Source organism: Triplophysa dalaica, chromosome 11, assembly GCF_015846415.1.
Source record: "Triplophysa dalaica isolate WHDGS20190420 chromosome 11, ASM1584641v1, whole genome shotgun sequence".
Classification (NCBI taxonomy): domain Eukaryota; kingdom Metazoa; phylum Chordata; class Actinopteri; order Cypriniformes; family Nemacheilidae; genus Triplophysa; species Triplophysa dalaica.
In genome coordinates this window covers 22,908,392-22,923,711 of record NC_079552.1, presented here as the reverse complement: position 1 = coordinate 22,923,711, position 15,320 = coordinate 22,908,392, and the positions used below count along the sequence as shown (strand labels likewise).

The following is a 15,320-nucleotide window of genomic DNA, read 5'->3' as shown; positions in this document are numbered from 1 at the left end:
CAACCAAATGCAATTAGGCCAGCCAAGTTTATTTATATAGCACCTTTCATACACAAGGGCAATTCAAAGTGCTTTACATAAATGATTGACAAAAAGAAATAAAACCTATCTTTAAAACGCAAAAGATTTAACATCATAAATACAACTTTAGATTTTAAGAAACAAAAAAACAGCAGAAAAAAATTAAGTGTATTTTTAAAAAGAATAAGAACAAAAGAAAAATGAATTAGAAATAGAAGTGCAGTTGATATAAACCAGCACAGTGCCTGAGAGAACAAGAGAAAACACATTATTTATAAACTGAATTTCCATTACAATATTTATTTTACTGCTAAATACATAGATATTATTTTTTACATTGTTTGTGAACGAAAAGGCAACAATTTATCTAATGAAGACACAATATTTGTTAAATACATTAAATGCCACCACATGTGATGGTAACGGACAGAAAAAAAGCTCAATAGTAGACTCCTGCACGCCGATGGGTACCCATCGTAGCGGGTGGAAATCACAGTTTTAATAAATGTTTTGTTCATGCTGCCTCCGGTCTCCTTTCAGCATTACTCTTTATTCATGTATTTTTATATTTATTTACACCTTTTATGTATATCATGTTTTAATATTTCTCTGATTAAAGTGTAAGATGTGCAGGAGCCCTTCAAAACTCTCTTCCTGTAATCATTTTCGGTGACAGGAATCGGTCAAATGGAATTGGCCAGTGTAAATAAAAAAGTCCACAAAATCAAGTTCGACATTGGGTTCCGTGTGATTGGCTGTTGGCCGCGAGTGTCACACTTTAAGGTGCACGTGCCTCACAAACTCTGGATCAAACCTGAGTTGACAGAGAAGGTTTACACCAAGCATTGTGCTACAGCTGAACCTGATCTAAACCAGGTTGGGTTTGTCCGGTTTTGTCAGATCAAAACTTACTCTGCAACTCAGTGTTTGTTCACCTCCCTTCGTGATACAGGCCACTGGAATCTGAGGGTGCCAAAAAATCTAAATATTGAGAAAATCGCCTTTAAATTGGTCCATCAGAGGCCCTGAAGCAGGCAGTTGCTACGCAGAAACTGGTTTGTTTTAAGGCTCTCTATTGGTTTATTGCTGTAATGGCATTGTGGAGAGTAGATTAACCTGAAAGAAGAAATTCTAAGCTAGAGACCAATCTTGAGTGGGTAGTTCTCAAAGATGGGGCTAGTGTGAAGTGTGTATGCGTGTTTCACCCATACAATGTATTTTTGGTCATTGCTACAAATAATGTATACCCATTCTACTTAGGACAGGATTTGTGGTTCGGGGTAAAAAAAATCATTTTAAAATCAATGCTGCAACCCTTGCAGCTAAAGAGATTCTACTTTGCAGCTGCTGAACTTTCACCAGCATTGACCATCATCCACTATGGGAATGAATCATGGGTTGATTGTTGCCAGTTGTCAATCTGGGGACCAGATTTCTCCAGGGGATCCTGCTGAGATTCTGATTCTTCCAAGTCCCACTCACCATCCAATCTTTGATTAAATCCATCTCCTGCCATGCACCTATCTTCACCCTGGTCTCTTTAGAGTGGCCAATTTTAGAGACTCTGTAGACAGGCTTAGTTTGGCACATCTCAGCAGCAGAGGCAGCTCCAGACTGACATAAGGGCCTGACTCAGAAGCATACTGCTTTTGTGAACTCTGGGATACCTCTTTAATAAGGTAATCATTGGAGAAGACTCCGTATCACTGCTCATGTGTGAGTTATCTCATCCTATCAATTACACTAATTGCTGCTGTAATGGTCCCCGGAGGAGCACCCTGTCATGAGCATCCTTACCCATTTAGCAAGTTCAAGCTGTCCAGCCTGTAGTTCCTCTGCTAGTATTTCTGCATGTGTCTCAATTTATCTTTTGTGGTAAATCTATAGCCTACCGGTATCACTTTTCCAGTTTTCTAGTGCTGTTGGCACCATGGTTACCTGCAGTGCACTCTATACTAAATGTAAATATCAGGTAGAATCAAGATAAGCCTGTACACCAACATCGGCAGCCCACCTGACCTGATGGCTGAAATGAATCTTTTTTTGAATGTTCTTTTGAATTGCTTGAATTGAATCGCTGTCCTGTAGCTCAGTATTAGGAGCATTTCGTTAACCAAGCAAGGTCATGGGTTCGATCCAAGGGGATTGCACATGATTCGAAACAAAATGTATAGGATAATGCAGTGTAAGTCACTTTGGATAAAAGCGTCTGCCAAATGTGTAAATGTAATGAATAGTCAGCAACAATGATTAACATTTTTAGCCTTGAGTTTACATGGCTTGAATCGTTTATAATCACTTTAAACGTGGAACATGATACAATGTTAAAGTACACTGCGGTACTTTTGAAATAATATATAATATAATTGGTTACAGAAAACTACAGCATACATATCTTTTGAAGTAATGAAAACAAAATGATATTTGTTTCAACAGTTCATTAACGCTTCAACAGTTTGTTTGGATGAAACATGCAGTCAATGCACCTTAAAGCAAACCTCTACTCGTCTCAATCAAACAGAAAATGTAACTACAAATTTACAATGTGATCCCTCAGCTTTGTGTGGGACGCAATGGTATGATGTCTCAACAAAAATGGTATGATTAATATAAAAAAATAATTCACAATAATTCTGCAATGTCATCAATTCCAGCAGCATTATCCTTGAATATATAAATAGATAGATGCTGTAACTGTGTTTAAATCATCAGAATGTCTGTATAAAAATGGAATGTAGTTCCAGAATCGGATGACTGTATTCTTCTGTTATTTCCAACGGGTGAGAAGAGTCCCTTCGAAAAGTAATAGCACACCTGTCCTGATTTTTGTGCAAGATGCAAGCGCACTTAATCCATCTTTATCCTTTTCCCCATGACGCTTTATGCCAAATTTAGGATTGACTTCAGGTTTAATAAATGAATGCTTCTCTCCTGTGTTTCCAGTCATTCAGTAAAATGTGAACTTACACACTCAGCGCTTTGTTCTGACAGGATAAAGGTGGAAATATGATGTTAAATAAAGTTGTTAATTTGATATTGTGTTTTTAACCTACTTGTACTAAGAACATTCTCTTCTTTCGGATCCTAACTAGAGTTTTTAAATCAAATTGTCAGTGCAAAATAAAAAAACTGTAAAAATTTGCCGACTGTGACCTTGCGTTAACAAGATTACAATTTTGTTGTTAGAATGCTTAAATATAAGATTGTTGTTCCAAATGCTTAAATATAATCAGCAAGTCACACATTCTCGGGTACTTTATTAACTCCTTCCTCCCCATCATTACTGGATTTTTTGTCAAGCATAAACTGTTGGAGGAAGCACTCGTACGTACCATCTTCCAGAAGAGTTCCCAGGATATGTGTTTAATGGGGAATTATGGAGTCCCAAGGGTCATTTCTGCAGGATTGTGTAAAGTAGGAGGACGCATGACACAGTAAAGGGACAACGAGCCGTTTTGGTTTAAGGTTCCCCCATGCGGTTGATAAGCGCAATTGTCTGTTATAAATGTTGTAAATATTACGGCTGTATAAGCTTCCATGCGGGAAGCGCAATACACATGAATTTGTTGACTAGGCAGAAACCGCTGTTACATCATGTCCCTTCATAAACTGTGCATGTACCAAAGCACTCTTTTGGCTCCCACGGGTTATACTACTTGGCTATACTAATAGTTTAAACTAAATTCTGAGGTAGCAGTTAGTTCTTAGCCGTTAATGCAATGCGTGCTAGCTACATAGCAGTTAATTTCCTAACGTTAGCTACATAACACATTTGCAGTCACCCAAAACACAACGCATGGACTTGAATGTGTTTAGTAACCAACATAAATCATTTTCTGTAGTTATATTTTCGGAAACACACTCGTGACCAGGCATTGTGCTTTGTGTAATGAGTGCAATCAATAACTTATTAACATTCAACTCGCTATGGGAATAGTCCCTCAGATATTGATTCGTGTCAGATCATTCTCTCTCTCTTCCTCTTTGTTTTATTTGCTAGCTCTGCCATGGTGATGGTTTCTCCCAGGCTACGAGTAAAATGTGACGTATGCCGTAAAGCAGCGGATAGGCGGGGCTTGTACCGACCCGAACTCCAAAGTGCAATTTCAGCCAATAGGAGGCTGCAACGGCAGTAAAATTCGTCCAGTTAAAAGTTGTCCTACCACTAAAATAATTTTAGAGACATTAATTTAAGGTCAAAAAGTTGATCGTTATCTCTTTAACACAATCTCGTATAACAACAAAACCTATGAGGAAAGCACCGTCATTTCTTGCTGTGCAGCATATGATGTGATAATTGCTGCTCACTTTTTAATGACTGCCAGAACAATTATTTAAATAATTTTAAACTGAAATGTACTGCAACTCTCTAGTCATTTGAATTGTAAAGTACAACATTTAGTCATTTGGCAGACGCTTTTATCCAAAGCGACTTACAGTGCACTTATTACAGGGACAATCCCCCTGGAGCAACATGGAGTAAAGTGTCTTGCTCAAGGACACACTGGTGGTGGCTGCTGGGATCGAACCAGCAACCTTTTAATTTACCAGTTTGATTTACCATTTCAGTGGTTTAACCATCTCTAGATTGAGACCACTGCAGACCACTACAGACCACTGCAGACTAAAAACGTCTTATTAATGCAACGTTGTGTGCGAATATATCATAGAACAAGAGTCCAAATGAAGACTTGTGTATTTGCAGAAAAGGTTCAGTGAGCAATTTATTTGGAGATGATTATTTTCACAATCTAGATGTTTTAAGTGATGAGACATAAAAATACATATTTTTTCCTTCAAAGACAAGCCCCAGCCTATTGGTTTTATTATATATTGGTTACATTTATTTTTTATAAAGTTTTTTTTATAAAGCCCTTTAGCAGCTTTTATTCAGGAGAAGTAGAAGCGACAAATCTAGCGACTTTCTGATAAACCTTAGCTTTCATTCAGTGGGAAAATGTCTTCAGAGCTGCCTCGCGAGCGCAAGTTCTCTCTTTCCCCGCACAGGGATCGTCGTCTCAGTGAGCGGCAGGAAGAAGCAACATATTCGACAGGTGACTTCTGAATGAAATGAGTACAAAACAGCGTTTCCAACAACCTGTCACTGTCATCCACTGTTTGACTATATTAACATGAACACATTTCGTCTGTAAATATGCACATAGTTACCTAGACAGAGGAAGTGTGAAAGAATATAGCCAAAGTTGCCTCTTTTATGGTGATTTGTTAGATGTCGCTTTATAAGTCAGGACTGACAATAGATACTGAAAAGATGTAAATGAGAACGGCTTAACGAACGTCTTATAATCTATCTTATTAAAGTTCTTATATTTTCTCTTAAAAATTGTCTTTTGAGTCGTGTTTGAATTATGGAAATATCAGATAGAACTGAATTAATAGGTAGAGGTGAGGCAGTGAGTTACAGTGTGCAGGGAAATGTCTTGATGTTGTTGCTGGTCCAGGAAAAGCATTGTCGCAATCATGTGGTGTAAATCCTGATGGGCCTGCTCATAGCATAACATACTATTCTTGATCTTTTGGTTTTCTCCCAGTCCAGAATCACTCCTCTTAATGCTTTGTTTTGGGGCTAAAATCTTGAAGAAAATCAACAATGTGTGAGGATCCTGTCCTTCCTATTCTAAGTTTTCGTGCCTTGTGGACAGGGTTGTGACAGTACCTTGTCTTGTGTGTGTTTCGTCTTGTGTGGAGACACGAGGTGGTTTGTTTTGACATTGCGCCGGGTGTCCTCCTGTCTCTCGTTTAGCTCCGCCCCTTGTTTCTCCATTCAGCTCGCCATTAGAGGTCATCCCTCTCACCTGTTCCGTCAGCTTCCCACCAGTTCCCATCATGTGGAGTCTTGTCACCTGCCCGTCTCCGTCCCTGTGCAATCTTCCTTCGTTAACATTTCCCTATTTAGTATCTCTGTTTCCCGCACACCTTGTCAGTTCATTCCTTCCTGTCTCCCGTATTGTTACGCCCCATGGGTCGAAAAGGACGCAACAAAAACGGGGACACACAAGAAAAGCAAACAATGTAAATGACTTATTAACGAAATAGAAATATACATAAGAAAAATCAATGGTGCAAGAAATAATGAGGAATCGGTGTAGTGAAGTAGGTGTATGAATGAAAGTTTAATGATGTAAATGTTAAATGTATAAAGTAACCGAAATCAAAACAAAGGAAACCATGTCCCAAAGGGCCGCGCTCCCGGTCAATGGCAAATTGCCCTTTTTAAAGGCATGACCGGAAATCAGCAGCAGGTGTTCTCAATAAACCCATCCGGGAACAATCCGTAACTTAGAGCAACGATAAAGCAGGGGCCGTCACACCCCCACCCCTTAAGACAGGGGTCTGTCAAGAAACCCTGTAAGCAAAGAACTCAATTTTCACAAAAAAAATTAATTACTCAATTCACAAAGGAGCACGAGACAGTGCATCAGCAACAATATTCTCAGATCCTTGGATATGTTGAATATCAAGGGAGTAGGACTGTAAAAATAAAGACCAACGAATGAGCCTTTTATTAGGACAATGAAAAGAATTTAAAAATGTCAACGGATTGTGGTCTGTATAGACCACAACGGGTTGACCTGCACCAACATAAACATCCAAATGTTGTAATGCCAAAATCAAGGCCAAAGTTTCCTTTTCTACCACATGTGGCAGTACGAGGAAGTGAAGGTGTGGTGATTGACATTTGGGATAGCCAATCAGCGACCAGTGCTGGCTATTTAGATGTGGTTGGCAGCAGCCTGTAATGCGTCACATCTGGATCTTTCCCTGTGAGTGTTTGTGTGCGGTAGTTGCAGGTATGTGCTGTTAAGCATGTCGCAGCCTTTTCTTCCTTAATTACCATTCCTCGGTATTGACAAATTGTTTGTTGCATCCTAGCCTGTCCTTTTCGTCTGGTATGTCGCTTACGTTGTTATGGTGGATTTATTGACTGCTCTAAATTCAGGTATGTAAACATATTTGATAGTTAACTCATTGAGGCTTGCCATTGGCGAGGGGTTTAAATGTGTAGTCCCTGTACTCCAGTTTAGCAACGGGGCGGGTGAAGACTGTGTGTCCTGACCTGTGAACTGTGTGCGGTTAATTGACGTGGTTTGGTAAGTTACTAACGGATGATTTGGGGGAAATCCTAGCGGGTAATGGTTATTTCTTATAACAATGTTTATTCATGTCATAGGATCCTCTCTTTTCTGGAGTCCTCTCATTTCTCCCTTTGTTTTGCTTTCGTTGTCCTGGACTGTTGAATTCTACAGCCTGGGTTTTTGCCGTTAAAGCTACTGCTATTGAACACTCTGCGGTGTGATCGCTGCCTCTGGATCTTTACCACTAAAGTTACGTTAAATCTACTGCTATTGAACACTGGGTGCTGTGATCGCTGCCTCTGGATCTTTGCCTCTAAAGCTCCCTTAAAGATACTGCTATTGAACACACGGCGCTGTGATCGTTGCCTCTGCGTTTCTGTCGCTAAGCTAAGGCTAGGTTAAAGCTACTGATACTGAATCCCCGGCGCTGTGGTCACTGTCTCTTGGTTAGGGAGGCTCTACCGTGGCTTCCTCTTTCACTGACCACCTGCCATGCCTTATTGGTCTTCGTAACTGTGGTTGTGAGTTTATTTATTGTTTGATTACTGCTATTTGTTTTTGTTTTACTTTGTTTCATTTCCATTTTGTTTCTTATCTTTTTCTTATTTAGTTTTCAATTAATTGAATGGGTAGTGTTTGTTTCTTTGTTTTTATCCTTTTCTTTTAGGAGCTGGGGTCCCACGGGTGAAAGGTCCCTAGTGGTGGTGGTGCTACAAGGTTTGCCGTGTTGTGTGACACTTGTGACGTGTGTGATCGTGTGATCTGAACTCACGAGTAGTGTGTGCTTTTGTACAATCAGTACTGTCGATCTTCCCTGTAGTGGATACCCCAGCCCTGTGTAAATGTGTGTTTAATTTCCTTATGTAATTATTGTGTTTAATATCTTTATTTTTAGTTTATTGATTTATTTTCTTTTATATGCTATGTTGTGCGTGGCCCATTAAATCAAGCTGCTGGTAGTGGCCGTTTTTGCCCAAACTGAGCTATTTTATCATCTTTTATACAAATGTCTATGTAATAAAACTCATTGTTTTACTGGATACCCATGTTCTCGGCCTACCTTAATTTACGAAGAGAACGAATCTGTGTGATCTTAACTTGTGGGGTTTACTTTTAGTTCCTGGGTTTAACCCTCCCGGGTGGCGTAGTCAGATCTTTTAGGAATAGATGAACGGGTTCATTTGTGAACCTGCCCCATCATCGCCCCGCCACACACAGAATAGTTCAATTGGTATGAATTGAACTTGCGGGAGAAAAAACTAACAGGACGGACTCTGCCTTCCTCGTCCTCCTGTTGAAGGACAGCACCTGCACCCACTTGACTTGCATCCACCTGCAAAGAAAAAGGGCCCTCAAAACAAGGGGCAGCAAGAACCAAAGAAGAGCATAACAATGCCCTAACATTGTTAAAAGCGACTACACAAGTTGACGACCAAACAAATTTTGCCTTGGCCTTTAGAAGATCCGTGATGCAACCACTGAAGAAAAATTTTGGCAGAAAGAACGGTAGTAACCTACTAACCCCAAAAAACACATAAGCTCCTTTTTTGTTGTAGGAACAGGATAATCACAAATAGCCTGAACTTTGGCACCTAAGGGACGAACCTCTCCATTTCCCACCACTTTGCCCAAATAGGTTAAAGTTGCCCGAGCAAAACTACATTTTGCCAAGTTTATCGTCAATTTGGCCTCTGACAACCTCCTCAGGACAGCACACAAGCGTTTTAAGTGTAAATCCCAATTATCGCTGAACTCCACCAAGTCATCCAAATACACCGCACACCCCTCAAGGCCTGAAACTACTCGATTCATTAATCGCTGGAAGGTGGCAGGTGCATTTCGTAACCCAAAACTCATAACATTGTATGAATATAATCCTGAGGGAATGACACATGAAGAAATTTCCTGAGCTCTTGGACTCAACGGCACCTGCCAATATCCCCTCAACAGATCCAGTTTGGTTACAAACTTGGCAGAACCAACCTGATCAATGCAGTCGTCTACTCGCGGTAGTGTGAAACAATCAGGCTTGGTCACATCATTAAGTTTATGAAAATCAGTTCAAAATCTTACCGACCCATCAGATTTTGGAACAATCAGGCAAGGGGATGCCCAATTTGAATTTGAAGGAATTGCAATCTCATTTTCTAACATATAGATAATTTCTGTTTCCATCAATTCCAATTTCCCTGCTGATACTCGATACTATCGTTGGTTGATAGGAAATGCATTACCCACATCAATATCATGTTCAGCCCATTCGCTTCGCGTAGGAGTGTCCCCAAACAATTGTAAAACTCTGTAACAAAGAAATCAATTGAGAAGACTGAAAAGGTAATAAGTGCATCAAATTACCAGTTAGGTTTTCCAAAGACTCTGTATTATTTAATCATCCACGTAGAACACAGTCATCAAGTTCATAATCCCCTTTCTGCAACCCCTTTTCTCCTACACCCACATCCTCAATGTCAGAATTTGCAAGGAGCACAGGACGAACGGAGCTTTCACTGTTTGATGTGGAATTCTCATAGTACAGTTTCAACAAATTTGCATTGTATAACCGAGTAGACCTCCTCCGATGCGGAGTGGCCACTATATAATTTTCATCACTCAGTCTATTTTACACTACATACGGCCCCTCGAACTTTGCTTTAAAAGGAGAAGAATGCAGAAGGCATGACACAAGAACCTGATCTCCCGGCTCAAAAGCACGACGTTCAGTTTTACGATCATATAACCGTTTCATGTTCTTCTGCTGCTTTTCAAGCATTCCACTAGCCAATTTTCTTGCTTGTATCAGCCTTTGACGGAATCCATCAACATATGAAAGCAAGTTTCTTGGTGAATCTGAACTCTTTACTGAATTCTGAAGCACTGCCAAAAGTCCACAAACTTTATGACCAAAAACTAAGTCATTAGCACTAAATCTAGTGCTTTCTTGCACAACTTCATGTGCAGCCAGTAATAACTACGGTAATCCTTCCCCCCAATCTTTATCCAACTGTACACAGTAAGCACGAAGGAGAGATTTCAAAGTTTGATGAAACCTCTCCAATGCCCCTTGGCTTTGTGGATGATATGCACTAGCAAGGTTTTGCTTAATTCTTAACTGTGTCAAGACTTGTTTGAAAAGATGGGATGTAAGGTTTGTACCCAAATCACTGTCAATGACCTTTGGAATTCCAAAAATAGACATAAACTGTGACAAAGCTTTCACAATTGATGAGACGTTATTGTACGTAAAGGATAGGCAGAAGGGAAACGTATAGATAGACATAAAACTTTAAGCAAATAATTGCTTCCCGACTTGGAACATGGTAGAGGACCCACAAAATCCACCACCACATGTTCAAAGGGTTTCCCTTTTTGCCAAAATGGATTTAATGGAACTGGTGTCAATTTTTGATTTGGCTTACTTGACAAGTATGGCAAGTTTTAATGAAAGCTGAAATATCGCGCTTCAATCGTGGCCAAAAAAAATAACGCAAAACCCGATCATACGTTTTTCTAACTCCAGAATGACCAGATTTTTCATGGGCAACTTCCAAAACAATAGAACGAAACTTTGTGGTGACCACAACTTGAACAATAGGATCACCAACAAAAGCCTCTCCATGAGGACTCCATTACCTCAGCAAGAGCCCTTCCTGAACAAAGTATCCTCTGGCAACATTAGATGCCTCCCTATCAGACAAAGCAAGAGTAAACAATTCCGCCAATGAAGAATCTACAAGTTGTTCCCTACCTAATTCGTCTGTGGAAAATGGAAACTATAGATCAGACAAATTCGGTACAAAAACAGAATCTTCTGCCTTTGACACTCCCCCTGTTCCCTCGGTCAACAGATACTCAACCTTTTTAATCATAGCCCGAGTTGCCACAGTGTCGCCTTTTCCCTCAGACAAAACTACAGGTGGTGAGGGTACATTAGGCCAAACTCTACCTCCAGCTAATTTGTTACCTAATATAAGATAAACACCTTCAATTGGTAATACAGGACGAAGGCCTACCACTACCTCACCAGTCACTAAATCGGAAGTAAGCTTCACTGCATGTAAAGGGACTGTGTCAGGATCTAGGACTTGTTTCAGTCTCCAGCCACTGGATGTCACTGTCTCCTTGTTTGGTGTTCCCTAGTGTTATTGTCTTCACCTGTTCCCCATTTGTCCCCTATGTATTTAAGTTGGTCCCTGTTCCCTGTGCTGTTGCTCAGTCTTTGACGTTTTGTAGCCAAGTTCCCTAGTCTCGAGTGTTGTGTCTTCATGTGCAGTTGCTTTTTGGAGTTCTGTGAGAACATCATTATTATTTTTCGATCTACCTCTTCAGAGTTGTTTAAGTTACCCTTTTTTCCCGTTTTGTGTTTATTACCTGGATTACCAGTATTTTTAGTTAAGTTTCTTTATAAGAACTTTATTTTTTTTTGCTTGACCTCTACGGAGTTGTTTTTGTTACCCTTCTTACCTGTCCCTCAAGGATTAAAAGGATCTGCTTTATTTTGCTTCCCAAACATCTGTGTGTGCGTCCCTCTTTGGGTTCACCATTCCTCAGTGGCTTTGGTGTTTAGTGTTCACTCACAACACGGGAGACCTGAGTTCGAGTCCCGGCCCTGACAGAAAGACTGAGTCCTCCTTTCTCTATGCAAGCTGAAAGTGCTATTTGTGCAGTCTTTGGGAATTGCATGCTTGTAATATTTGGCCAAGTAATGTTGGAAATGTTGTTTATCAAAGACAAGGTTCGAGAATTAATACAAAGTAAACATGTTTATAAATAATATAGAAGTGCCAAGTGAATCATAACCAAACAAAGCAATTTGTTAAAATATGGATAACCCAGCAAACAAGTTAAAAGTGTGACAATTTGCTGAAATGTTTGTGGTCTCATCCTTTCTGCCTTCTGTTTAGATTCACAGAGTTCCTGGAGCCCTTCGAGAGAGTGATCCAACCTGAGGAAATATGGCTCTACAAAAACCCCCTAGTGGAATCTGACCACATTCCGAAAAGAGTCATGTTTGTAAGTGCACATTCATACTCGTAGTTGCTTTGATATGCCTCCACTTGACTCTTCAAGAAGCTATACACATTTGAGGCCCTATTTTAATGATCTCAGTGCATGGTCTAAAGCGCAAGGCGCAAGTGCACTTAGGACGTGTCCGAATCCACTTTTGCTTGTTTTAGGAAGGGGAAAAATGGTCTAAAGGGGTTGTCCCTATTATCTCCTATTTCTCCTTGATTCATGGGAGTGTTTTTTTGCCAAAACGTAGAGTTAACCAATCAGAGTCTCATCTCCCATTCCCTTTAAGAGCTAGTTGCGATCGCGCCACAGCGGATTCGTTATTTATAAATTGAAATTTGCAAGAGCAAAGACCATCTACAGGACAATGCGGATTTTCTTATCTTTATACATTAATAATGTTTTTCATTGTGACAAAAATACTTTTAATATAATGTATATACAGAAAAAAAAACACAAGGGGGCAAATTCACAAGACGATAAACTAAACTAGACAGAGAACAAAACACTGACTCGACTAGACTATAAATAGCTTTCCTGTAGCTTAGTGGTAAGAGCATTGCGTTAACAATGCAAGCTTGTAGGTTTGATCCCAGGGGATTGCACATACCTATGTATAAATGTATAGGATAAAGCAATGTAAGTCGCCTTTGTCTGCCAAATGCAGTAATGTAAATACAACTGACACAGGTACATGACTAGACTAGACTAACTTCACTAAAGGAACAGGATGTCTTGAAAAACAATCCACACAAGACAGAAAACCCAGGGCATTTAATAAGGAAGTAAATCAAGAGCGAGACAGGTGCAGGGCATGAAATCATTAACAATCAATAATGAGAAAATAAGAGGGCAGGAACAAAGTGGGGTTTTGCACATGACGTCACCACACACGCACGCACGCGAGCGAGCCACGCCCACTGAGTGGCAAACAGACTGAATGCAGCACTGTTTATCGCTTTTTTTTCTTATTACATCCAAGATCAAATTACACATCTGAGATAATGTTATCTTGCTAATCATGATCTGGATAATTCGGTTCTTTGAACGAACCTGTTGTTGCTGATTAGTATATCGGGACACAATTGTCTGAGATAATCACGCGTTCTTGCTTAGTTTGAAAAGCCTGTATATGTCGAATGTAGAAACATTGATCAGCAACGCTGCTATTGGCTGGTTGTTACTAACAAAGATGTGGTTACGTCCAAAGAGGTTTTCTTACTGCTACTTATGACACATTTTTATATATAATAAAACACCTCAAAGCGGTATAAACAGGAAGAAAGGGCTTGCAAATGCCGTTTCCCTTTATTAAGTTTTTAGTTTAATCATGGTTTAATCATTATTTTATACGTTAACATAGTTAACATCATTTCTCAATCTTAGTCACCACAAGTAAAACTGAAATACAGAAACATTCTACAATGTGACAACTTACTGCTTACCTACTGCACATGTAACTTTTATTTCAGATTACTGCTGCACCTCCATCACAGGTATCCTCTCTTTTCTGATGATGGTAATGCTGTGTTGTGTTGTGTAGTGTTGCACATGCAACAGTAATGTGACAGGTCAGGTGCGACTCTCTCTCAACACTTTTTCTCAAGTCCTTCTTATGCTTTCTGCCCAAAGGCCATTTGAAATCATGATCTTCCTTAATATACTATAACATATATAAAATATTATTGTATATATGTAACGGAGGCAAGCTAGTGAAGTGCTGTGCAGTAAGTAAACCTCACTCACCGGCTTCAAGGACACTCTAGCGGTCTTTAGCCTCCTCACAAGAGCGCCCGACTTCCATGCTGGACCGACACAGTTCGAGGCCCGCTCAGAGCGGTGCGGAGCGTTTTGGTTACATATAAAATATTCCAATTAATATTACCATTAATATTAATTCATTTTTAGAAAATAACCCGAGGCCTGCAGTCTGTGAAATCAATAATAGCTGAAAGACAGATGCAATGCTTATTGAAAAACATGTGTGGAAAAAAAGCGTACAATCTGATGGTCTCAATAGACTGGACTTTCTCTTAAACTCCTTGCATCATATACACACTGTCTGTGCTGCTGTAACATTTTGACATTGACTTTTAATTTGATTGCATTCTATTAATCATGCACATTAAGCAACAAGTTGATTTCGTAAGAATGAAGTGGACATGACTGTGCCATGGCCGCGATCTAATCTTGTTTATAATTTACAATTAACAATTGTCATTTCAAGCTAACGGACCTGTTGCTATGATAGCAAGTCTAGGATGAGCGTCAAAGAACTGAACAATCTAGGATCATGCGAAATAGTAAACAATCAAACCAGCAAACTAAGTTTACGAAATACGAAGAACAGGTCCCATACTTAGAGCTCGAAATTTGCTGAAACAAATACTGAAATGTGGATGTGTGCTAATTGTTTTGTCAGAACCCAGGGCTTAAAGTTTTCCGCAAAAAGGATTTTCTTTAAAAAATACATTTAAAAACTTATTGATATCAGTTCGTGTTCATTAGTTTGGCAACCAATGATATGAAAGCACTGCTATGACTCTCAACCAAACACATTACTTATGGCAAGCCATTTTGTCATTTAACCCTTGAGGTTTACTAGTATCTAGTTTCTAGTACTTTTAGGCTACTAGTACTTATTGTTTAGTCTCTAGTTACTATTCCATTAGATACTAGTACCTACAAATTAGATACTAGTGCTTATTTATTAGATACTAGTACTTATTCATTACATACTAGTACCTAAAATTAGATTCAATATTAGAGAACCAACTGACTGAATAATCGGCCAATGCCTGGCCGATATTTATTCGATCTGTTTACTAGGGGGCCCAACGTCGGCCAAACGTACGTGGTGCTACGCGCCTGTGTTGAGGGGGGTACTGTACACTTCAGCCTGTGTTCCCCATGTGTTTTGCCTTGTTCATTGTTTACACCTGTCCCTCGTCATTGTTAATTAGTCCCGCACCTAATTCTGTTTTCCCTGAGTGTTTTTCCCGTGTATTTAAGCCCTGTGTGTTCCTTAGTTCTTTGTCGAGTATTGTATCGTAAACCCGGTTGTGTCTCCCATGTTTTCCTGTTCCCGTGTCTGTTATCATTAAACCCCTTGGACTATACCTGTCTCCGTTCATCTTCATCCGTGTGCCGTTGTTACAAGTACCTATTTAATAGGCACTAGTAGTAATTCAT

The 15,320-nt window shown here is 39.7% G+C and overlaps 1 protein-coding gene across 2 annotated transcripts in view; it reads left to right on the top strand.

Moving 5' to 3' along the window:
* Positions 1 to 15,320, top strand: part of plpp4 (phospholipid phosphatase 4) — an 85,694-nt gene that overhangs the window by 42,691 nt on the left and 27,683 nt on the right. For both annotated transcript variants that reach the window (XM_056760891.1, XM_056760890.1), the window contains exon 2: positions 12,020 to 12,128. In XM_056760891.1, the coding sequence (XP_056616869.1) occupies positions 12,020 to 12,128 (109 nt within the window). The remainder of the gene's footprint in view (positions 1 to 12,019; positions 12,129 to 15,320) is intronic.